This window comes from Amphiura filiformis, chromosome 15, assembly GCF_039555335.1.
Source record: "Amphiura filiformis chromosome 15, Afil_fr2py, whole genome shotgun sequence".
In the NCBI taxonomy this organism is placed as follows: Eukaryota; Metazoa; Echinodermata; class Ophiuroidea; order Amphilepidida; family Amphiuridae; genus Amphiura; species Amphiura filiformis.
In genome coordinates, this window is record NC_092642.1 from 18374495 (window position 1) to 18401960 (window position 27466).

Consider the following 27466-nt stretch of genomic DNA (forward strand, 5'->3'; position numbering starts at 1 on the left):
TTCTGCACCCTACGCATGCGCACATATCATTTTTGCTTACCTTCAGTGCAAGATCTGTACATCGTGGAAGATCGATACACAACAACTGTTTTTATATGTATTATTTCAATCGAATTGACAAGTGCCCTCAGTAGTCTAGTGGTTGCCCTCTGTCCCTGTCAATCAGATGACATGGGTTCAATTCCTGGTAGTAGAATTTGTCTTAATTTTTTTTTCTTTAATAAGTCTAGGGCAAGATTTTTTAATAAATTGTTATTTTTTTTTTTTTGTGTTTTTTTTTATCTTGTCTGTATTCGCCTACATGTTCGTAAGCATATATTGGTAAATTTAAGCCAAATTTAGCACGGTCAAACAGATTTATATCAAATTAATTTATTAAATTATGTACATTAGGACTCTTACGTTATTTTGGATGTCTATGTGAATATAGGCCTACACTTAACGATAAAGTTGAGCAGGTCAGAGATTTGAAGCAAAAATATCTTCAATGTATATAAAATTGGTATACACCTAATTGAGCTAATTGAAGACTCGGTTGAAACTAAATTAAGGATCGAATGCATTTTAGTGTCCAAAAAGGCAAAATTATCGTCAAAGATCTACCGAGTTCTGCACCCTACGCATGCGCACATATCATTTTTGCTTACCTTCAGTGCAAGATCTGTACATCGTGGAAGATCGATACACAACAACTGTTTTTATATGTATTATTTCAATCGAATTGACAAGTGCCCTCAGTAGTCTAGTGGTTGCCCTCTGTCCCTGTCAATCCGATGACATGGGTTCAATTCCTGGTAGTAGAATTTGTCTTAATTTTTTTTTTTTAATAAGTCTAGGGCAAGATTTTTTAAATAAATTGTTATTATTTTTTTTTTTCTTTGTGTTTTTTTTTTTATCTTGTCAGTATTCGCCTACATGTTCGTAAGCATATATTGGTAAATTTAAGCCAAATTTAGCACGGTCAAACAGATTTATATCAAATTAATTTATTAAATTATGTACATTAGGACTCTTACGTTATTTTGGATGTCTATGGGAATAGGCCTACACTTAACGATAAAGTTGAGCAGGTCAGAGATTTGAAGCAAAAATATCTTCAATGTATATAAAATTGGTATACACCTAATTGAGCTAATTGAAGACTCGGTTGAAACAAAATTAAGGATCGAATGCATTTTAGTGTCCAAAAGGCAAAATTATCGTCAAAGATCTGCCGAGTTCTGCACCCTACGCATGCGCACATATCATTTTTGCTATATATGGCTAAACAAGCATGTAAAGAAAGTGATGGCAATAAGTTGACATACATTAAGTTGACGAAATGTGGCATATAAATAAAGCCGCCCTGTCGACGTACTTAAGAAGAAGAAGAAGAAGAATTAATACACGGGCTTTGACTCTATTTTCAATTTCATATAACTCGTTAGTTATTCCCCCTCTGCACGCGCACCACAATAGGCCTTCTATATTCAATTCAAATTTATTTGAATTTAATTAATTAATTTTTTTCTTAATTTTGGCAATTTGCCTGTCAATCACGGATTGAAATACCACATCTTACGCGGTGTCCTAATCCGCTTAATATGCTCAAAGTTGAAGGCGGGATGTTTGTACTCGAAGATGTCAACAATGTTAGCGTCAAGCCAGGAACTGGAAAAAGCACTTTGCCGTCAATTCAATTCAGTTCAATTTTATTAAGGGATCTGAAATGAGCGTTTATGGCGTTTCGACAGTATTTTTTGTGGGACATGAGAGCACCTCAGAAGCATGTCTTTCTGATATCAAATAATTTCCATTTTTTGAAATTCACGGTATAATACAAATTTTATGACAAATTATTAAAATTTGATATTTTTCAATTTTTTTGATACAGTCCTCGAAGTAAATTTTATAAATCTAATGATATATACTTAAAGTATATGTAGCTGGGAGGAAAAGCCGACGATCAATTGAAAATTTTGACCTTTTATATTGAGGATATGGATTTTTTTCCCAAAAAGACCTACATTTTTTGGTGTTTTGGGAAAAAATCCAGATCTTCAATACGAAAGGTCAACATTTTCCATTGATCGTCGGCTATTCATCCCACCTACATACACTTTAAGTACAAATCATCAAATTTATAAAGTTTACTTCGAGTACTGTTAAATATCAAAAATATCAATTTTTAATGATTTGCCATAAAATGTGTATTAGGCCTACATTGCAAATTTCAAAAAATCAAAATTATTTGATATCAGAAGGACATTCTTCGTATTCAGAATGCAATTCGATATGTCTGATGTTTATTTTGTTTTTAGCTCAATCTTGAGGCACCATTCCAAAAACGGTTTTTTTATTTTTTTGATATTGGCCTTATTTTTTGAGATATTGTCCATATAAGGCATCAAATTGAACTTTTTAAAATTCACAAAAGCTATTTGCACAAAGTGATGCATAAAATCGGAAATAGACCAAAATATAAAAAAATGAGAAAACCGTTTCTTGAGTCGATCATGCTTTTTACGATGATCATATTTGCTTACCTATAGAGTTATCGTGTACCTAAATCGTCATTTTACCGAGAAAATGAACATTGAAATAATTGCCGTTGAAGTTTAAAGTGGTCACATTTTGCACTTTCATCAAATCTCGCAGGAGAATGCGGCAGTTTTTATTTTTCTACCTTACATTACATAAACATCGGGTAAATCCACGGCCCCTTGAGAAGTTTGAGCGAAATCCATTCATAACTTGATATTTAAATCGGGGAAAGAACTTGAAAAACCCACATTTTATCAGCTAAAACGGAGCCATTTGACCACTAGGTTTTTGTGCTTCCGTGGTGTTTCCATAAGATGCGCCGCGCATGCAGATAAGCGTCGCGTATGCGTAGCGTATTTGTGCGTTAACAAATTGCGCGATACGCAACGCGATGCGTTGTTGCGCGCGTGTACCCTGCTGGTACAACAAAGATTTTCTTTCCTTTTCAATTTCAAACACGAGTGGAATAGTGAAATAAAATCCTTAAAATATTGCAGTTGGAGTTTACAAATCTGGATTTTCATTCCTTGTATTGATTAAAAACATAACAAAGTGCAAACATATCAACAAAACTCAATTTTGCGAAAGAAACAATGTCTAGAGTACACAGCGGCCTTAAGGGCTGGGGTATGAACGTTTGGACAGTATTTATTTTGGGACATTAGAGCACATCAGACATATCGAATTGCATTCTGAATACGAAGAATGTCATTCTGATATCAAATAATTTTGAATTTTGAAATTCGCAATTTAATACACATTTTATGGCAAATCATTAAAATTGATATTTTTGATATTTAACAGTACTTGAAGTAAACTTTATAAATCTGATGATTTATACTTAAAGTGTATGTAGGTGGGTTGAAAAGCCGACGATCAATTGAAAATTTTGACCTTTCGTATTGAAGATATGGATTTTTTCCCAAAACACCAACAAAAATTAGGTCTTTTTGGGAAAAAAATCCATATCTTCAATATGAAAGCTCAAAATTTTCAATTGACCGTCGGCTTTTCCTCCCTGCTACATACACTTTAAGAATACATCATTAGATTTATATAATTTACTTCGAGGACTGTTATATATCAAAAATTCGAAAAATATCAAATTTTTATAATTTGTCATAAAATTTGTATTATATTGTGATTTTCAAAAATGAAAATTATTTGATATCAGAAAGACATGCTTCGTATTCAGAATACAATTCGATAGGTCTGAGGTGCTCTCATGTGCCACAAAAAATACTGTCGAAACGCAATAAACGCTCATTTTAGATCCCTTAAGCTGATAAAATGTGATTTTTTTAAAGTTCTTTCCCCGATTTAAACATCAAGATATGAATAGATTTCGCCCAAACTTCTCAAGGGGCTGTGGATTTACCCGATGTTCACGTAATGTAAGGTAGAAAAACGAGAACTGCCGCATTCTCCTGTAAGCTTCGATCAAAGTGCAAAATGTGACCACTTTAAACTTCAACGGCCTTATTAACATTATATTGCAAAATGATATAGTATTTATAATAATGATAGCAAGAATAATAAACATAATAAACATACATTCAAGGTCCTTGCATTATGATGCACAATAAGGTGCAACACAAGGTGCAAAGATGCTGTGACTCCATTTCATAAGTTCATCCGATTCATTGACTTTTTTTTACTGTTTTGTATAAACTGTTGAGCTCCGCTAAATTTCATGCTGGTCTTGTGCTCCAGTCTTCAGTATTTTTTCTATTTTGACTTTATATATATTATAATATTTTATGTTGATATTCACGCTGTTTAAGCGGTGCGCCTGAAATAAGAGGCGGGAACTCCCTGTACTACTACTACTACTACTGTGGCTATGTGGATATATTTGATATTGATATATTTTTAATACTCAAACTTTGATACGAACTAAAAAAATAATCTGAATTATTGTAACATGATGACAGTAAAGATTGATACCATTACAGAGGACTCTTTTGCATGTTTTTTACAAATCACATATTGTAGCTTTAATATCGTTTTTTAATAATGATAATAAATATTATTATATCTACATAATACATGCAAATGGCTAAACACTCTAAATTACTCTAACATAAACATGTTCAGCATGTAAACAAAGTGATGGCAATAATTTTGTGTTTAGAAATACACGGGCTTTGACTCTATTTTAAATTTCATATAACTCGTTAGTTACTAGTATTTCCCCTGTGCACGCGCACCACAATAGGCCTTCTATATTCAATTCAACTTTATTTTAATTTAATTAATTAATTATTTTTTTCTTCTTAATTTCGGCAATTTGCCTGTCAATCACGGATTGAAATACCACATCTTATGCGGTGTCCTAATCCGCTTAATATGCCGAAAGTTGAAGGCGGGATGTTTGAACTCGAAGATGTCAATAATGTTAGCGTCCAGCCAGGAACAGGAAGAAGCACTTTGCCGTCAATTCAATTCAGTTCAATTTTATTAACATTATATAAAATATAGAAATCACATTCATAGCAGGAAAGGATGATATTGGTAATAACACACATATAGTATTTATAATAATAATAGCAAGAATATATCACATGTTCAATTGTTTTGATCAAACGCTGGGGATCAAACGTTTATATAATATGATTGAAATCAAACAATTGAATTAAGAAGCGAACTAGGAACTGGAAAAATCACATTGCCGTCAATTCAATTCACAACATGAATACATACAGAAATAACATGCAAAGCCTTGTAAAAACATGATATATATAAGTAGACCTACATTGTAAAACAGCAGAGCAACACTTAATATACACTTGAACACTTAATAAACACTTATTTGTACAGTGAAAGTATAGGGTGTTAATTGATAAACAAGTGTTTATTAAGTGTTTATCTGCTGTTTTTGCAGATAGTAATAATTATTTTTTATTTTATTTTATTTATTAAGTTTTAACATTTATTTCGTTCTGGAAAATGAATACAAGCTCTGTTATTTTTTTTAACATGGGATAATAATAATAGTAATATTGTATCATTATTAGAATTACTATCATCAATCAAACTTGATTGATTGATTGATTGATTGATTGATTGATTGATTGATTGATTGATTGATTGATTGATTGAAAAACAATATATATTATTATCCCATGTTCAAAAATAAAAATAAAAACAACAGAGATTGTATTCATTTTCCAGAACGAATTAAATGTTTAAACTTAAAACATAAATTTTTCTACACTATGATTGGTATTACTACATTTATTATTCCTACAACCTCCATTGTCATTGCTATTATATCAGTATTTATTATATTTAATGTATTACCTTTTCACTTGTAGTTTTTCATTATTATTATTGTGTTATTATCACTATTATAAATGACAATGAGGGTCTCTGTGTTAATTTAAAAACTTATAAAGTGCAATCCATGTAACATTTATTTCATTTTTTATGAAGATGTGATTTTATTATGTGAAAATAAAATAATCTAATCTAATCTAATAAAGTTCGGTTTTAAGCTCTCGATTATATTGCACACCCCGTCAATTATTTCATATTTCCCACAAATTCGATTAGATGAATGTTCAATGTACTACTTGTACTTTACACAAGGAAATACGCAGGCGCGTTTCGATCGATCCTTTCTTTACCGTCTCAATGAACTAGAGAGGAAATGGCGCGGCGAACTTTTGACGCGGCAGCCGACGTTTGATGTCGATTTTCTTTTAGGCGCACGCAAAGGAAGTTATTTCAATACATATATGGGTCGATCCTCCTATGGAATTCAACTGCAAGTTCTTTTCAACGTCACAATTGCTTTAGCTACCGTCAGAACAACATCTCATCTCGCTTAGTGTTACTTCTTTAATATTTGTTGGAATAATACGTTGATATTGGAAATAATTGCATTATAACTCTGCGGAATACTCTTCATCATGTTTCGTCAAGTTGCTGCAGTTTTGTATTGTTGTTTGCTATCTGCGATGCAGGTACATTGCTTCATTAATGGCTGGTAAGTATTTTACAAAAAAACAACTTTGTTTCATACATTTGTTGAAGCTAATTAATAATTTGGTTTTTTTGTTATTGTAATTATATCTAGTAATCTTCAAATAGTTTTTCAGGATTGTCAAGTTAGGAATGCATCTTACGTGCGTCGTAAAACATAAATTTCTTATTAGTTATTAATACACGTATACTGATTTTATTTGTTAAATATCGTATACTTATAAGTGGGTAAAATTGTTAGGGAATCTTTATTCACATATAACATTGTTTATGTTGATGATTGCTTTAATTATATATTTAATGTATTATCTATATCGTGACGGTTGATACTAAATAAATATTATAAAGAATCGTGTAGTTTGAAAGCTGTAATAGCACAGTATTGAGTATAAGTCTTATAAGATTGTTTTCTTTTCTAATTATTTGACAGGTCACAAGCAACTAATCTACTGTTAGCTGGTTCAAAGGTAAGAATTGTTGTTGTCTGTTACAATTTTTGTCTGTTTTTCCCGAGAGTATTTTTAAAGCTGAAGTAAATCGACTGTTTTTTTTGTTAGAATGTATATAACTTAGATTTTGAAGGATTCTGTTTAATCGAAATAAAATTTGCTACACACGGGAGATCACAAATTCTGAATCTTGGTGATGTAAAAGGTGCTGGTTGACTTTTAAGTATTAAAATACTTGGAAATGGCTTCGAATGACAATTGCAAAGTTTTTAGGTCGATATGGGATTGTTACTTTTCATGGCGGTAACTTGGTAATGAATTTGTGACGTCATTATCTAATTAGCCTCTTGGCGGGTCTGTTCATGAAAGGATGACTCATCGATATTGATTGCTTACTCTATTGGCATCGATCAATCGATCTAGTCTTGCTGCATTTGCTTTATTGGATCAGGAAATTCTTTTATGGCCTAAGCCTATTGCTTTATTAATAAACTAAATAAATAAATAAACCTGATCGCATACTTGCTTCTTAGGATTATTTATATTTCTTTCGGATCCCTTTTTAATGCTTGATTAAGTTGATTTGATTTTGAATTTTTACGTTTGTATGAATTTTGTACTTTTCATACCCTTCTCTATTCAGCAAATTTAAAAATAATGCAATAATATCATTTTATATTTTTAAAAGTTAAGATTAAAAAATAATTCATCCTAATGGCCTAAACTTGAACCTGACAATAATAACATAATTCTAATCACTTTTTGACATCTCTTCCACAGACCTATTTGTCTTACTCTGACAGCATAGCAGCTGGAGCAGGCAACGCCATGTCGGAGTGTAAACATCAATTCAAGTGGGATCGATGGAATTGTCCCGACAACTCGCTGTCGTTATTCACCGAATTGAATCGTAAGTTGATTTTACCTAATGAAATACACAATGAAAAAAATGTTCAATTGTCATTGTAGTAGTGAAATCATAGATTCCTAAAAGCACAGATTATATTCCTTTTACATTAATTTTCTGTTAAAGTCTTCATTAGTCATAAATCTTTTGTATGGAGTAACATTTCATCAACAAGAAAAAAAATTAGTATTTTCACTCTTTTTTTGAAAATTTGAAATGTAGAGTTAACACAAAATTATCTTTTGCACAAGGGCAAATGTTAAGTTTAGTTTGTTCCTATTCCAATTTATCATGTTAATATATTATAGTTTTGTGATTTTTGTTTCTCCATCTATACAGCGACTCGTGAGATGTCTTTTGTCCATGCCATCAGCACTGCCGGAATTATGTTTACATTGACCAAGAATTGTAGTCTGGGCGACTTCACCAAATGCGGATGTGACAACAGCAAAATCGGACAAATGGGTAAGAAAATTATTGATATCAATATGTCGGTTTCTAGCTTTGCAATTCTGCCATGTGACTCTTTACTTTAATTAAAATTTTGGATGATGGTTCTTGAAACAGATTAGAAATGCATAACATTTTGGACTTGTACGACATGGCTTAACAGATCTGTTTCGTAAAAGCCATTAGGCCTTCATTCTTCAGAGGCATGGATTCGTTCAAAAGTGACAAATTCCAGCAACTTTTTGTCCATTTAATGTTATTTAAACTAATATTTTGTTTGTTTTTCCCTCACTCAGGTGGTGACGACTGGCAATGGGGTGGTTGTAGTGATAATGTCAATTTCGGCGAGAGACTTTCCAAGAATTTCATAGACGAATTAGAAACTGGTGATGATGCAAGAGCTGTCGCCAATCTCCATAACAACGAAGTTGGAAGAAAGGTAAGGCGACTAAATCTTATCCCATTATAATGTATGCCTAATAAACGCATCCTTACATGTCAAAGTGACAAAACTAGAAAAGCCAATTGTCATATTGCTGGGTTTGAGGCAAGTTGCGATTGATTCGGTGCATTTTTGGCGTATCGTGGGAATTAGGGGCATAATAGAAATGGAACAAATTGGCTTATTATATTCAGCGAAACGAAACGAAACGAAACGAAACGAAACGAAACGAAATGAAGTTCTCACGGCTATTGGACATTATGCAGATTGTCACAGCTCATCTTGTGATACCAGTTGTTCCTCACGGGTGCAATGAGTCCGCATTGTTGATTAAGAAACACATTTCTCACGGCTATTTCTGAATGAATTATGAATTGATTTTGATTGCAAATTATGCAGATAGTCACAGCGGATGTTTTGATACTCATTTCAAAGTTGTCATTCATTCCTAGCAGGTGCAGTGAGCCCGTTTCGTTGATTATCACTTTTGGCCAAAAGTGATAATCAACGAAACGAAGTTCTCACGGCTACTTCTGAATGAATTATGAATTGATTTTGATTGCAAATTATGCAGATAGTCACAGCGGATGTTTTGATACCCATTTCAAAGTTGTCATTCATTCCTAGCAGGTGCAGTGAGCCCGTTTCGTTGATTATCACTTTTGCCAAAAGTGATAATCAACGAAACGAAGTTCTCACGGCTACTTCTGAATGAATTATGAATTGATTTTGAATGCAAATTATGCAAATAGTCACAGCGGATGTTTTGATACCCATTTCAAAGTTGTCATTCATTCCTAGCAGGTGCAGTGAGCCCGTTTCGTTGATTATCACTTTTTGCCAAAAGTGATAATCAACGAAACGAAGTTCTCACGGCTACTTCTGAATGAATTATGAATTGATTTTGAATGCAAATTATGCAAATAGTCACAGCGGATGTTTTGATACCCATTTCAAAGTTGTCATTCATTCCTAGCAGGTGCAGTGAGTTTGTTTCGTTGATTATCACTTTTTGCCAAAAGTGATAATCAACGAAACGAAGTTCTCACGGCTACTTCTGAATGAATTATGAATTGATTTTGATTGCAAATTATGCAAATAGTCACAGCGGATGTTTGATACCCATTTCAAAGTTGTCATTCATTCCTAGCAGGTGCAGTGAGCCCGTTTCGTTGATTATCACTTTTTGCCAAAAGTGATAATCAACGAAACGAAGTTCTCACGGCTACTTCTGAATGAATTATGAATTGATTTTGATTGCAAATTATGCAGATAGTCACAGCGGATGTTTTGATACCCATTTCAAAGTTGTCATTCATTCCTAGCAGGTGCAGTGAGTTTGTTTCGTTGATTATCACTTTTTGCCAAAAGTGATAATCAACGAAACGAAGTTCTCACGGCTACTTCTGAATGAATTATGAATTGATTTTGATTGCAAATTATGCAGATAGTCACAGCGGATGTTTTGATACCCATTTCAAAGTTGTCATTCATTCCTAGCAGGTGCAGTGAGTTTGTTTCGTTGATTATCACTTTTGCCAAAAGTGATAATCAACGAAACGAAGTTCTCACGGCTACTTCTGAATGAATTATGAATTGATTTTGATTGCAAATTATGCAGATAGTCACAGCGGATGTTTTGATACCCATTTCAAAGTTGTCATTCATTCCTAGCAGGTGCAGTGAGCCCGTTTCGTTGATTATCACTTTTTGCCAAAAGTGATAATCAACGAAACGAAGTTCTCACGGCTACTTCTGGATGAATTATGAATTGATTTTGATTGCAAATTATGCAGATAGTCACAGCGGATGTTTTGATACCCATTTCAAAGTTGTCATTCATTCCTAGCAGGTGCAGTGAGTTTGTTTCGTTGATTATCACTTTTTGCCAAAAGTGATAATCAACGAAACGAAGTTCTCATGGCTTTTTTAAGCCAATTATGGAATCTATTTAGAGTGGAAATTATGCAGATTGCCACAGCGCATCTTTTGATACCAATTTCAAGGTTGTCACTCACTCCCATCAGGTGCAATGAGCCCGGAATGTTGATTTAGAAACACAGTTCTCACGGCTATTTATGAATGAATTATGAATTTATTTCGATTGCAAATTATGCAGATAATCACAGCGGATGTTTTGATACCCATTTCAAAGTTGTCACTCACTCCTAGTAGTTGCAGTGAGCCCATTCTGTTGATTATCACTTTTTACCAAAAGTGATAATCAACGGAACGAAGTTCTCATGGCTTTTTTAGCAAATTATGGAATCGATTTAGAGTGGAAATTATGCAGATTGCCATAGCGCATCTTTTGATACCCATTTCAAAGTTGTCATTCATTCCTAGCAGGTGCAGTGAGCCCGTTCCGTGATTATCACTTTTTGCCAAAAGTGATAATCAACGGAACGAAGTTCTCACGGCAATTTCTGAATGAATTATGAATTTATATCGATTGCAAATTATGCAGATAATCACAGCGGATGTTTTGATACCCATTTCAAAGTTGTCACTCACTCCTAGCAGGTGCAGTGAGCCCGTTCCGTTGATTATCACTTTTTGCCAAAAGTGATAATCAACGGAACGAAGTTCTCACGGCAACTTCTGAATGAATTTTGAATTTATTTTGATTGCAAATTATGCATTTCAAAGTTGTCACTCACTCCTAGCAGGTGCAGTGAGCCTGTTCCGTTGATTATCACTTTTGCCAAAAAGTGATAAATTCTAGTTCAAAACAACTGCTTGTATCACAAGGGATTGATTTATACCCAAATCACGGATGGTTCTTCCATCTTAAGGTAGAAATGACCCCGTTTCGATGAATATCAATTAGGGGGGGGGGGGTCCAATTGATATTCGACGAAACGAGTCAATTACACCTACTTGTGACTTCATTTCAAATTCAATGATACTTCAAAACAACAGCTTGTATCACCTATTCATTTCAAATTGAATAGGTTCAAAACAACTGCTTGATTTATACCAAAATCACGGATGGTTCTTTTATCTTAAGGTGTTAGGCACAATTACCTCGGGCCTTTCCTTTCAATAATGTCCACAATATCCCGCTGTGCGCATTTTAATGATAACTTAAATATTATGGTCGTTTGTTTTAATACTGAAATAAAATTGAATTGAATTGAAGGTGGAAATGACCTCGTTTCGTCGAAATCAAGGGGGGTCCAAACTGATTTGTTTGAAGGATGATGGTAACTGCACATTCTTTGAGAGTTGTTCTTTTCAGGTTTTATCCTAACTGAAGCAGGTCCTTAAATATTGTACCAGAGAAAATCTTTTCTTATCTTCCCAGGGCATACTTTAAAGATGCTAATTAGACACTTCTGTTTGGTAATTAAATTCACTTCATTTCGGTATTAAAAACAAACAAAAAACCATTCAAACAAACAAACAAAACATACAAGCGAGTTATACTTTAAATCAGAATGAGTTTCATGCAAACTTTTATTCATAAAGTAACTAATAAAACAAGGACGTCTATAACAAAGTCACGTTTTTGCAATACCATACAAATATATATACATTGAAAACAACTGTTTCACAGCTTCAAATCTCAACCACTTTTTAGGTGTAGCGTCTTTTCATTTCATCAATGTGGGGGTATGCCCCAATCGAATCACCAATTTTTTACATTCGGTATTTTCCATAGAAAAAAATGGGGTATTGACATACTGCGGTTTATGGTCACTGAATATATTAACAAATTCGGTAATTGGGTTGTTTGATTTCTCGAGTACCTATTGTGTTTTATTTTGAACTCATATCAGCAGTGTCAACCAAATATACCTAAATTTTCAAGAATGTTAGGTTTTATTGACAATATTAAATGATAAATCACATCTCGGCATCCACCCATCCAAATCCCTGAAAGGAATTGTCCAAATCCCTGCAAATATTAATAACATACTCCTACTCCAGATGACAAGATCTGAGCAAGGCAAGATCCAGCAACTTGCAAGGTTTTAGTTGCCTGATTAGAAAGTTATTACCTCAACATGATTTTTGCTTCACATATCAATGCAATGACAACGATACAATCTAAAATCAAGCTAGTTTCCAGTCACCCAGTCCCTGCGAGGGTCTAGTTGTCCAGACACCAATCAAGCAAAGCTCCAATTGTCCAGATCCCACCATGCCAATTCTATTCATCCAGATCCCTGCTACCAAGATTTTAGTCACCCAGATCCATGCAAGATCCTCTTATCCAGATGTAAGCAGGAAGGGTTTCAGACATCCAGATTCCGCTATGCGTGGTTTTAGCCATCCAAATCCCTAAAAAGAGATCTAGTTGTCCAAATTCCAGCAAACGAGATTCCAGATGACCAAATCCCTGCAAGCCATGTTCCAGTCAATCAGACCCATGCATGGAGGTTCCACGTGTCCAAATTCAATCGAACAAGGTTCTAGTTGTCCAGATTCAGCAAGTAAGGTTCCAGTCATCCAGTTCTCTGCAAGATATGGATTAGTCATCTAGATTACCCAAATAAGGACTCTAGTGGTCTAGATCCCCAGCAAGAAACCAAGTTCCACACATAAGATCCCTGAAAGAAAAGCTCTTATCATGTTCACCTCAGCAAATAGTAGTTTAAATATAAAAGCAATATAAATTTCAAGCAATGCAAGGAATAGCTAGGTTCCAGTCCGCCCAGTCCCTGTGAGGGTCTAGTTGTCCAGACACCAATCAAACAAAGCTCCAATTGTCCAGATCCCACCATGCCAATTCTAATCATCCGGATTCCTGCTGCCAAGATTTTAGTGACCCAGATCCATGCAAGATCCTCTTGTCCAGATGTAAGCAGGAAGGGTTCCAGACATCCAGATTCCGCTATGCGTGGTTTTAGAATTCCAAATCCCCTAAAAAGAGATCTAGTTGTCCAAATTCCAGCAAACGAGATTCCAGATGACCAGATCCCTGCAAGCCATGTTCCAGTCAATCGGACCCCTGCATGGGAGGTTCCAGGTGTCCAAATTCAATCGAACAAGGTTCCAGTTGTCCAGATTTAGCAAGTAAGTTCCAGTCATCCAGTTCCCTGCAAGAAAGGGTCTAGTCATCCATATTCCTCAAGTAAGGACTCTAGTAGTCTAGATACCAGCATGAAACCGATTCCACACATAAAGATCCCTGAACGAAAAGCTCTAATCATGTACACCTCGGCAACTAGTAGTTTAAGTATCAAACCAAAAATGTGGACGGTTGTATTATCTGGATTAAAATAAGGATCTAATTTCCTTAATCCCAACAACTTAAGATCTAAGCTTTAAATATAACAGCACACTGAATTCCTTTTGTCCAGATCCCTAGTGTGATCAAACATGCAGGAAGAAAGAATCCTGTCAATTCAGTGCAATGGGTATCACAACCAGTATTTTCTATTTCATTCACATGTGGTGAAGTTATCCCTTATAAAAATGTTATAAGGCTAAGACAAAAAATATATTGTGTTGCCCTCCCAAGTGTAAAGTGCAGAGGGTCGGACGGTCGGCAAAAGGTTTTTGTTTTTTTTACAAATGCCAATTACATCTGTGTATGATATATATGTCAGTGTACACACAATGTGAAAGTACCAAGCTTATAGGCTTCTGATCTTTTCAGGCTTTTGCTTGAAATTCAGACACAAATTATTCATAAAAAAAGCCGGTCCTTTTGGACCGGCACTTCTATCACTTCAAAATCATTCCACTGTACCAGCTTAACATTTTCATTAAATTGTCTTCCTTTCTTCATGGTCTTAGGTGTCAATCTGAATGCCATGTTGTAATCCTGAAAAAAAGGAAAAAAGAAAGAAATCGTAGTATGAACTTTTAAAATATATTTGCATATCACTCAGATTAACAGATTAAATCAGATTCAGATTAAATCAGATTGAGATTAAATTTATTTCAAATTAAGTGGCCCGTGAGGCCAAATTACATGAAATATTACATTTGCATTGTTAACATTAAAAGACATAAAACATATAAAACATACATGAAAACACCATAAAATTACTCAAAAAAATTAATTGCACTTTGAGGCAAAATCTCACACTCACACATCTCACACACCCCTACATCTCCACACACACCCCTTACATACACCCCACCCAAACTATCAGCCCTCCATATACACACCCCCCACACACCACAGATGCACTAAAGAATTTAATTTAATAAAACAGTAAGTAATAAATAACATAACAAAGTATTGCACATAAATTGGACAAGCCAAATTATAAGGAACAAATTGAATACATCAAGATAAAAATGCTGTCATAAAATCACAGTTAAACACAATGTTGCTGTCATAAAATCACAGTTAAACACAATGTACGAAAACCATGGCAACCAGATTTCACTTTATTAATTCTAAGATATAAAAAGTTCTAGGTAGAGTATGTCATATTTCAACAGATAGAGGGCGCCAAATATGCTTTAAAACCGCTCTTTTGTCGCTTAATTTGGGTCGATGCATTTTGTTTTTATTGGGTGCTTCCCCAACCTTCCAACTTCTTAGATTCACCTTAGGGGCTGTGCAATAATTATGAGCCAGGGGTAAAATTTCCCCTCGGCCCACCAAAATCGCTTGCCCCCCCCCCCTCGGCCTGCCAAAAAGTCTTTGCCCCCCCCCCTTGCACATGCCAAATTCTTGGGATCCCAATTTCCAAATCTTAAATGGTCTATATACATGTTGCGAGCGCAGCGAGCAGGAAAATTTGCATATTTAAGCGTTTCCTAAGCGTTTCCTAAGCCTTTTTAGCGCGTTTTATTTAAAAGGCGCCCCATGAATGTGTGCCAAAATCGCTTCCCCCTTCTCGGCTTGCCAAAATTGCTCGCCCTCCCTTTTGGCTCGCCAAAAATTTCTTTTTACCCTCCCCCCAGGGCTCATAATTATTGCACAGCCCCTGTTATGTTGTCACAATCACACCACATGTTGTTGTGGTGTGCTGCCTTATAACATGTGATTGATCATTGTGAAGATCATCATCATTCATGATCATCCTCCACATTCCCTATATATTTAACTTGTAAACCTGAACTTGCAGTATTAATTCTTACCTGGATATATTCACAGCCATGCATGAGGCACTGACAATGTCACAAGCTACTCGGCTTTGAACGGCTGCACTCCCAAGCAAGGGCGCACACCACTAAATAAACTCCCATTGAAATACGTGTAAATATACATGAAAGTAAGTTTGTTTTTCTACCCCATGTAAAACCATTTTTCATATTTTGGTAGCACCAATGTCTTAAATAAAGATTAAAATTTAATTTAAAATGGGTTTTTTGACACAAGTTGAGACTAACTTTTAAGCTACGGGGACTTGAACAGCGCCACCCTTATTTTCAGCTTGCACGAATGCCTCCTTACCATGTCCGTACGCGGATTAGTTTTGGGAGCCAAACTTTTTGACCAGATCAAGATGCACCATTTTGTGATATTCTGAACATTTACCAATTGCATATCTTTTAATTTAAATATAATAAACAATCATGGCTACTCATCTTGCTCCTAAGGGACACCCACTTGTTTGCACTACCGACCTATGTTTACCGGGACTATCAAAGGTTACACCAAATGCGGAAGGATTTAGTGGTGTGCTGCCTTCTAAGAACAAAATATTTTTGTTTTTCTTTATTTTTGGAATCAGTGTTAAACATCTTAAAAAGTGTCATTTCTTTTTTATTGCTAGTCGCTCCAAAGTTATAAAACAGCGCTTCAAACAAGTTCGCACCTAGTAAAATGTGCTACTTTTTGCCCTTTTGAGAATTCTAGGGCCAGAGCAACATAGTAGGCCATGTTAAACTGTATTTATATTCCCATTGATATCAGAAAAGTGATTGATTTCTTTCAAAAATATTCACAATCATAAATATGACAAGGTGGACAAACAGTATGTGAGCATTCCCCCCACTCTTTATCATGCAGTATATACGGATATGCCAAAGGCCTATGTTCTAAAGTTTGGGGGTATGGGTAGATGGAACGTCATTTTGGCACTTTAAAATGTTCATTTTCCAAGTTGTGTGTATTATTGTGGCAAGATCTAAAATTAAGAAAACCCATCATTCAAATTGTTTGATATATTTCTCTCTTGGGAATTGAATATTTGATAATATCTTTAAAATACCGGCATTTTGGGCCGTGTATTACGAAAAAAGCATGCATTGACTTTCAAAGTCTATTGCGAACCAATTAAATGGTCAGTGATTATTTTAAAAACGTTAATATACGAGTTTTGTTCGTATAATTACATTTTGCATCAAAATAATTTCAAAGATGTTTCACTTTTTCTGCGCCGGGATAATCAAAAGTGACCACTCCTATGATGTTAAGGCCAAAATAGCTCATTTCTATAGCACGGTCTTAAATTGTCAATTCGATGGGAACTTGTGTTTTGAAGACAATTTCGTGTGCGTTTAAGAATGAAATCGCGTATTTGTAGACGGTAACAGAAAACAGACATTTTTTCTTTGCAAATAGAAAAGTTTCAGGCAAAAATCTCAACTTTTGGGCACTTAAAATCAGGTATCAATCATGCCCATAGCCTAAAAAAATGAGTCTTCGAAGGGCGCACACCACTAAATAAACTCCCATTGAAATACGTGTAAATATACATGAAAGTAAGTTTGTTTTTCTACCCCATGTAAAACCATTTTTCATATTTTGGTAGCACCAATGTCTTAAATAAAGATTAAAATTTAATTTAAAATGGGTTGTTTGACACAAGTTGAGACTAACTTTTAAGCTACGGGGACTTGAACAGCGCCACCCTTATTTTCAGCTTGCACGAATGCCTCCTTACCATGTCCGTACGCGGATTAGTTTTGGGAGCCAAACTTTTTGACCAGATCAAGATGCACCATTTTGTGATATTCTGATTATTTACCAATTGCATATCTTTTAATTTAAATATAATAAACAATCATGGCTACTCATCTTGCTCCTAAGGGACACCCACTTGTTTGCACTACCGACCTATGTTTACCGGGACTATCAAAGGTTACACCAAATGCGGAAGGATTTAGTGGTGTGCTGCCGCAACGGCGCAAAATAAATGATACAGCTCGTCGTACAACCAAGAGAGGGCGCACAGTACTAAATCATTTATTTATCTAGTAACAAACACACGGCGCATGTGCGAGCCGGGAAGTTCAAGCGTGTGAAAACAAAGCTGAGAGATGTAAACATGACCGAGAGCAGAAACGACTCGGTGCAGAAAATCACGTCTTTTTTATGAATCTAAACAAAATCACAGCAATCCTTTCACGGAATATAACGCCAAAGTCATATCTATCACATGTCAAAAAGAAGCTGAATTTATCAGATAAGCGAGAAAGGGTCGAAATTTCGGGTCAAAAATGTTTTCAAAAAAAAATCATATTAATTTTTGTACCCAATAAATGGCTATAAAAAATCCCATACACCAACAATCTGCATAATTCCCACTCTAAATTGATTTCATTATTTGCTTTAAAAGCCATGAGAACTTCGTTTCGTTGATTATCACTTTCTGTAAAAAGTGATAATCAACGGAACCGGTTCACTGCACCTGCTAGGAGTGAGTGACAACTTTGAAATTGGTATAAAACATCCGCTGTGTCTATTGGCATAATTTGCAATTAAATAAATTCATAATTCATTCAGAAATAGCCGTAAGAACTTTGTTTCTTAATCAACATTCCGGGCTCATTGCACCTGATGGGAGTGAGTGACAAACTTGACATTCGTATCAAAAGATGCGCTGTGGCAATCTTGCCGAAAGTGATAATCAACGGAACGGGCTCACCATGTACCACTGTACCTGCTAGGAGTGAGTGACAACATTGAAATTGGTATCAAAACATCCGCAGTGACTATCTGCATAATTTACAATCAAAATAAATGTATAATTCATTCAGAAACAGCCGTGAGAATTGTGTTTCTTACTCAACAATCCGGGCTCATTGCACCATGTACCACTGTACCTGCTAGGAGTAAGTGACAACCTTGAAATTGGTATCAAAAGATGCGCTGTGGCAATCTGCATAATTTCCACTCTAAATAGATTCCATAATTGGCTTAAAAAAAGCCATGAGAACTTCGTTTCGTTGATTATCACTTTTGGCAAAAAGTGATAATCAACGAAACAACTCACCTGCTAGGAATGAATGACAACTTTGAAATGGGTATCAAAACATCCGCTGTGACTATCTGCATAATTTGCAATCAAAATCAATTCATAATTCATTCAGAAGTAGCCGTGAGAACTTCGTTTCGTTGATTATCACTTTTTGCCAAAAGTGATAATCAACGAAACAAACTCACTGCACCTGCTAGGAATGAATGACAACTTTGAAATGGGTATCAAAACATCCGCTGTGACTATCTGCATAATTTGCAATCAAAATCAATTCATAATTCATTCAGAAGTAGCCGTGAGAACTTCGTTTCGTTGATTATCACTTTTTGCCAAAAGTGATAATCAACGAAACAAACTCACTGCACCTGCTAGGAATGAATGACAACTTTGAAATGGGTATCAAAACATCCGCTGTGACTATCTGCATAATTTGCAATCAAATTCAATTCATAATTCATTCAGAAGTAGCCGTGAGAACTTCGTTTCGTTGATTATCACTTTTGGCAAAAAGTGATAATCAACGAAACGGGCTCACTGCACCTGCTAGGAATGAATGACAACTTTGAAATGGGTATCAAAACATCCGCTGTGACTATCTGCATAATTTGCAATCAAATTCAATTCATAATTCATTCAGAAGTAGCCGTGAGAACTTCGTTTCGTTGATTATCACTTTTGGCAAAAAGTGATAATCAACGAAACGGGCTCACTGCACCTGTTAGGAATGAATGACAACTTTGAAATGAGTATCAAAACATCCGCTGTGACTATCCGCATAATTTGCAATCGAAATAAATTCATAATTCATTCATAAATAGCCGTGAGAACTGTTTTTCTAAATCAACATTCCGGGCTCATTGCACCTGATGGGAGTGAGTGACAACCTTGAAATTGGTATCAAAAGATGCGCTGTGGCAATCTGCATAATTTCCACTCTAAATAGATTCCATAATCGCTCACTTAGGCCATGAGAACTTCGTTTCGTTGATTATCACTTTTGGCAAAAAGTGATAATCAACGAAACGGGCTCACTGCACCTGCTAGGAATGAATGACAACTTTGAAATGGGTATCAAAACATCCGCTGTGACTATCTGCATAATTTGCAATCAAAATCAATTCATAATTCATTCAGAAGTAGCCGTGAGAACTTCGTTTCGTTGATTATCACTTTTGGCAAAAGTGATAATCAACGAAACGGGCTCACTGCACCTGCTAGGAATGAATGACAACTTTGAAATGAGTATCAAAACATCCGCTGTGACTATCTGCATAATTTGCAATCAAAATCAATTCATAATTCATTCAGAAATAGCCGTGAGAAATGTGTTTCTTAATCAACAATGCGGACTCATTGCACCCGTGAGGAACAACTGGTATCACAAGATGAGCTGTGACAATCTGCATAATGTCCAATAGCCGTGAGAACTTCATTTCGTTTCGTTTCGTTTCGTTTCGTTTCGTTTCGTTTCGTTTCGTTTCGTTTCGCTGAATATAATAAGCCAACAAATTCTAGTTTTATCATCGGAGATGTAAAGAAGTCCAAACACTTTGGTTCCACTAATGTGCTAACTCAGATATCACAACACATAGCGCCATATATACTATAATATTGATGTTGCTATCTTCAGTAGACGAGAGATGACTGTGTTCATGTTCATGGCGTTATGTATCTACATACGAATTAAATTGTTATTGAGCAATCCTTTAATGTGAGAAAAGGCCGCGGCTGATTGTAAATTTCAATGTTTAACGTTTTTCTTATGTTTTTTTCTTAACAGGTTGTTCGTAAGAACATGCAACGACGATGCAAGTGTCACGGTGTGTCAGGTAGCTGCTCCGTCCAAACGTGCTGGGACCAACTCGCTGACTTCCGCGTCATCGGATCTATACTCAAGAAGAAATATCTGGATGCCGTCCGTGTAAATTATGTTCGTGGTCAACTCATCAATGGAAAGGTTGCTTCGAGAACTGAAGAAGGAGGAGCCAGCGAGGATTCAACTGTTTTGAAAAAGGCGAATTTGGTCTACTTGGAGAGGTCCCCTGATTACTGTAACGCAAATTCTACCATCGGTACACGCGGTACGGAAGGCCGTGAGTGTCTGCGAAATCCTAAAGATTATGCTTCAGTTGATGAACTGGCCGCGTGGGAACATCACAGTTGTAAGAGACTATGCACTAAATGTGGACTTAGAGTAACGGAGACAAAGGTTGTGGTGGAGTCTAGATGTAATTGTCAATTCCAATGGTGCTGCAACGTGAGATGTGATACATGTAAATCGGAGAAGACCGTTTATGCCTGCGAGATTTTATGAACTTGAACTGGACAGTTTTGTGCACATCGTGGATTTATAGGCTATTGTGACGTACTTGATAACTGACAAAAACATACAGTAAGGTTATTGCATTATGATGCACAGCAAGGTGCAACACAAGGTGCAAAAATGCCGTCCCTATGTGGGAAAACAGTAACCGTTTAAATAACATTCATATGGAACAGTAGAGGGTGAACGTTTAACACGTTTAAATAACATTTTTGAAAACTTGTTGTAGCATTGGGTCAGACTATTTGAAAATGGTCGTATGCACGGCAAAAACAGCAGACCACTTAAAAGCATTAAAACACTTTGAAAGTATGAAGATGTGTTATTATTATTAACACAATAGTGTTGAAACGTGTTTTAACACGATAGCGTGGTACTAATAATTAACTTTAACATATTTGTATTTTAACGCGTTTTAGTGTTGGAGTATTAACACTCCCTATGTAATTAGCCATTTACGTGTTCACGTGTTTGTTAAGTGTTTGGTCTGCTGTTGTTGTAGTGTACCAACAAGTATTTTCTCTCGATTTAATCAATAGTCCATTGAGGATAGGGTAATACATACACTGTAAAACATATTTTAATCAACACTGAGTAAAAAAGTTTTTTACTCAACAGTTGAGTTGAGTGTTGAGTAAAATATTTTTTACAGTGTAAGATTTTTATGGATGAGCAGTTGACGAAATGTGAGATTTTAACCAAACGAGCTCATCGCTCTAATGTATTTATAAACAAGTATAAGCGAACTGACATTATAAATAAATTTGTGCATTTTGTAAATAATATGTAAATATTTTAACATGTATATAACAAAACCTATTTTGGATACTTAATTCACATGAACTATATTTTTGTTGTTGTCACTTTTGTATACCAATTAACATTATATGAGAAATAAAACACTCGTGTAGATGAAATATGACTTTATACCGCTTCGATTATTTTGCTTTCGTAACATTAGGGGCTCTGGTATGAACGTTTGGACAGTATTTTGTGGGACATAAGAGCGCATCAGACATATCGAATTGTATTCTAAATATGAGGAATGTCCTTCTGATATCAAATAATTTAGATAATTCGCGATATAATACAAATTTTATGAGAAATGATTAAAATTTGATATTTTTAAAATTTCGATATTTAACAGTCTTCGAAGTAAACTTTCTAAATAAATTGATATGTACTTAAAGTACATGTAGCTGGGATGAAAAGCCGACGTTCAATTGAAGATTTTGACCGTTCATATTGAAGATTACATTTTTTCCCAAAAAGACCTTTTTTTTTTGGTGTTTGGGGAAAAAATCGTCAATACAAAAGGTTAAAATGTTCAATTAATCGTCGGCTTTTCATCCCACCTACATATACTTTAAGTGCATATCATCAGATTTATAAAGTTTACTTCGAGGACTGTTAAATATCGAAAATATCAATTTTTAATCATTTGTCATAAAATGTGTAATATATCGCGAATTTATAAAAATCAAAATTATTTTATATCAGAAGAACATTCTTCGTATTCAGAATGCAATTCGATATGTCTGATGTGCTGTCATGTCCCACAAAAAATCTGTCCAAACGTTCATATTTAAAGGTGAAATAAACTGAACTGAACCCCACCCCTTAGAAGGACTGGTATCTTAATAAAAGGCCATCCAATTTTGTGCATATTTTTGCATTTTTCTCAAAAATCATAGCGCATTGGTGACAAGTAAGATACCGTAAAACCCCGTCTACAAGCATATAGAGTGCTTCTGATGAAAGCTACATTAATCCAGGCACCATTATGGAGTTCGAACAAATAAATTACGGATCCAAGCATATGCAAAGAAGTATTATTTTAAGACCAATCTATTGTATTGGTATATTTACGCTTGCTTCGAATTAATTTAGCTTTCATAAAAAACACTATATATGCTTGTAGACGGGGTTTTACGGTATGTATATTATAGGGCAAGGCCTACAACTACTGCACTGGAAATTTTATTTCAGCACAGACAACAGTTGTGGAGTTACAGTCAAAAATGAGGGAAAACCAGTATTTGATCAATAACTACGCCTTGAGTTGTTGAATTTTCAGTGCAGTAGTTGTAGTCCTTGCCCCTATAATATACATATCTTAGTTGTCACCAATGCGCTATAATTTTGGAGAAAAATGCAAAAATAGGCACAAAATTGGCCAGGGGTGTACCACCTTAATAAAATCCTGAGTCCCAAAGCTGCCGCGCGCGTTAGTAAGATCTTTGAAAATCAAGAAATTCCGTTTTTATATCTATATTTTTTTATCAAAATAACAAAAATAAGACACAAAATTCCAACGCAGAGAAGAATTATTGTGTAGCAATGTCTTGATTTGTCTATTATTCTATACAACATGTACATCGGACACAAAATGCTTGTCCAAAAGCCTGTACTGAAACATAAACAATAATGATAATAATGAAAAAATAAATAGGCCTAAATAATTTTTAAAAATCAAAATTATTTGAAATCAGAAAAACATTCTTCGAATTCATAATACAATTCGATATGTCTGATGTGTTCTAATGTCCCATAATAAATACTGTCATTAACGTTCATACCCCAGCCCTTAAATGTTAGAAAAATAATCACAAATTACATGGTTTTATTTAAAACAAACTCATATTGAATATAAAAATTAAATCACAGCATTATGCTTTATATGTTAGAAAATTAATCATCAGGCACGAATCACTTTTTCAAACCATGCAAAAAAGTTTGGGTCTAGAAATCACAACTTTCGTCGGCAAAAATATTTCCGTTGGTACATTTACAAGTTGTGCCCCCCCCGTTCCAAAATCATGGCTACGCCACTGTCTCTCAACACGCGATATTCAAAATTCCCGGGCACCGAGATTGTCGAGTGCATTGACGTCCCAGTAATACAATGAAGGCTGACAACAATTGAGCACAAATAATCACGACGTCATTGCACTGGACAATGTCGGCGCGGGAATTTGAATATCGCGTGTTGAGAGCCGCTGTTTTAATTCGTTTTTGTTTAAAATAAAACCACGTGATTCGAGCTTGATAATTAATTTTCTAACATATAAGGTATAATGTTGTGATTGCCGGAGTCAAGTAACAAAGTATACAAAACTAAAAGTAGGCCTATACTCTTTCAGAAAGGAAATTCATCTAGTGCAGCAGATTTCTGACAAATGAGCAGTTTCTGATAAAAGCACCAGTTTTAATTTCCCCACGCCATTTTTTTTCGTCCACCATATATAACAACTTTCCATAAAAAACTGCACAGTTATGTTCTAAAGGGAGAAAACTAATAACTGTTTTGAATTGGGATCTTATACTTTTACTTTACCTTAAAATATCTAAAATTTTAGTCAAAGGTGGAAAAAAACTGTTACTGGTTTTGTGTCTTTACGTACAACGTAAATATGCAGTTTTCATCGATATGGAAATTGAAAGTAAGTTATTATATTGGATGAAAAAATTGGCACGGAAAAATCAAATTTGACGTTTTTCTCAAATCTAAAAAATTCCTTATTTTGTCAGAGATCTGATGTGCTAATTAGATTTCTAGCAACATTTTCTTTCTGAAAAAGTATTCTTTTTATGCAAAATGTCACCGGCAGGTATACTTTTAGTCTTTGGGCTTTGTTATCACGGCATGCAAAAAAAAAGAAGAAGAAAAAGACTTATTAAAGAGAAAAGTTTTAAAAACTTGAGGGACTATTCATAAAAGTTTTGCTTTTAGGTCGCTAACGCCTATAACCCCCACCCCCTTTTTTAATTCTTTCTTTCTTTCTTTCTTTCTTTCTTTCTTTCTTTCTTTCTTTCTTTCTTTCTTTCTTTCTTTCTTTCTTTCTTTCTTTCTTTCTTTCTTTCTTTCTTTCTTTCTTTTTCTTTCTTTCTTTCTTTCTTTCTTTCTTTCTTTTTCTTTCTTTCTTTCTTTCTTTCTTTCTTTCTTTCTTTCTTTCTTTCTTTCTTTCTTTTTTTTTTTTTGGGTAGCTGGCCACAAAGTTATGGGTTGTTTAACGTCAGAGGTCATCCAGGGGTCATGTGGGCCAAAAAAGGTAATTTTAACCGAAAATGCTAAATCTGGCGGATAATCCACAATCTGGCGGCCTTCGGCCCCGGTGTTGTCACTTCCTATTCAAAGGCGTAACGCATGATCGTTCCCAAAGTCAAAAATACCCCCCTATTTTGCGCGGTTTCAAGAACATTTTCAGCATTTGTTACCCCTATTTTACACAAAAACGGGTACAAATTAACCTTACAAATTACCCCTATTTTTGCATTTCAAGTACACTTTTACAAAAGCACCCCTTTTTTAACATTTCTAGAACACATACCAAAGAACACAGCGACCAAACTGGCAAGTGAGTTCCTGAATATTACTTGGAATGCACAAAAGTGAACACAAAAATGGAAAGGTTGCTTCGAGAACTGAAGAAGGAGGAGCCAGCGAGGATTCAACTGTTTTGAAAAAGGCGAATTTGGTCTACTTGGAGAGGTCCCCTGATTACTGTAACGCAAATTCTACCATCGGTACACGCGGTACGGAAGGCCGTGAGTGTCTGCGAAATCCTAAAGATTATGCTTCAGTTGATGAACTGGCCGCGTGGGAACATCACAGTTGTAAGAGACTATGCACTAAATGTGGACTTAGAGTAACGGAGACAAAGGTTGTGGTGGAGTCTAGATGTAATTGTCAATTACAATGGTGCTGCAACGTGAGATGTGATACATGTAAATCGGAGAAGACCGTTTATGCCTGCGAGATTTTATGAACTTGAACTGGACAGTTTTGTGCACATCGTGGATTTATAGGCTATTGTGACGTACTTGATAATTGACAAAAACATACAGTAAGGTTATTGCATTATGATGCACAGCAAGGTGCAACACAAGGTGCAAAAATGCCGTCCCTATGTGGGAAAACAGTAACCGTTTAAATAACATTCATATGGAACAGTAGAGGGTGAACGTTTAACACGTTTAAATAACATTTTTGAAAACTTGTTGTAGCATTGGGTCAGACTATTTGAAAATGGTCGTATGCACGGCAAAAACAGCAGACCACTTAAAAGCATTAAAACACTTTGAAAGTATGAAGATGTGTTATTATTATTAACACAATAGTGTTGAAACGTGTTTTAACACGATAGCGTGGTACTAATAATTAACTTTAACATATTTGTATTTTAACGCGTTTTAGTGTTGGAGTATTAACACTCCCTATGTAATTAGCCATTTACGTGTTCACGTGTTTGTTAAGTGTTTGGTCTGCTGTTGTTGTAGTGTACCAACAAGTATTTTCTCTCGATTTAATCAATAGTCCATTGAGGATAGGGTAATACATACACTGTAAAACATATTTTAATCAACACTGAGTAAAAAAGTTTTTACTCAACAGTTGAGTTGAGTGTTGAGTAAAATATTTTTTACAGTGTAAGATTTTTATGGATGAGCAGTTGACGAAATGTGAGATTTTAACCAAACGAGCTCATCGCTCTAATGTATTTATAAACAAGTATAAGCGAACTGACATTATAAATAAATTTGTGCATTTTGTAAATAATATGTAAATATTTTAACATGTATATAACAAAACCTATTTTGGATACTTAATTCACATGAACTATATTTTTTGTTGTTGTCACTTTTGTATACCAATTAACATTATATGAGAAATAAAACACTCGTGTAGATGAAATATGACTTTATACCGCTTCGATTATTTTGCTTTCGTAACATTAGGGGCTCTGGTATGAACGTTTGGACAGTATTTTTTGTGGGACATAAGAGCGCATCAGACATATCGAATTGTATTCTAAATATGAGGAATGTCCTTCTGATATCAAATAATTTAGATAATTCGCGATATAATACAAATTTTATGAGAAATGATTAAAATTTGATATTTTTAAAATTTCGATATTTAACAGTCTTCGAAGTAAACTTTCTAAATATATTGATATGTACTTAAAGTACATGTAGCTGGGATGAAAAGCCGACGTTCAATTGAAGATTTTGACCGTTCATATTGAAGATTACATTTTTCCCAAAAAGACCTTTTTTTTTTGGTGTTTTGGGAAAAAATCGTCAATACAAAAGGTTAAAATGTTCAATTAATCGTCGGCTTTTCATCCCACCTACATATACTTTAAGTGCATATCATCAGATTTATAAAGTTTACTTCGAGGACTGTTAAATATCGAAAATATCAATTTTAATCATTTGTCATAAAATGTGTAATATATCGCGAATTTATAAAAATCAAAATTA

The 27466-nt window shown here is 34.8% G+C and overlaps 1 protein-coding gene across 1 annotated transcript; it reads left to right on the forward strand.

The window, feature by feature from the left end:
- Positions 1 to 6235: 6235 nt before the first annotated feature.
- On the forward strand, positions 6236 to 21245 carry LOC140172148 (protein Wnt-8b-like). Its single transcript, XM_072195485.1, has 6 exons — positions 6236 to 6514; positions 6941 to 6977; positions 7740 to 7869; positions 8206 to 8331; positions 8613 to 8755; positions 20657 to 21245. Exons 1-6 carry the CDS (start codon positions 6438 to 6440, stop codon positions 21188 to 21190), a joined length of 1047 nt encoding a protein of 348 aa, XP_072051586.1. The 5' UTR covers positions 6236 to 6437; the 3' UTR covers positions 21191 to 21245.
- Positions 21246 to 27466: the final 6221 nt, after the last annotated feature.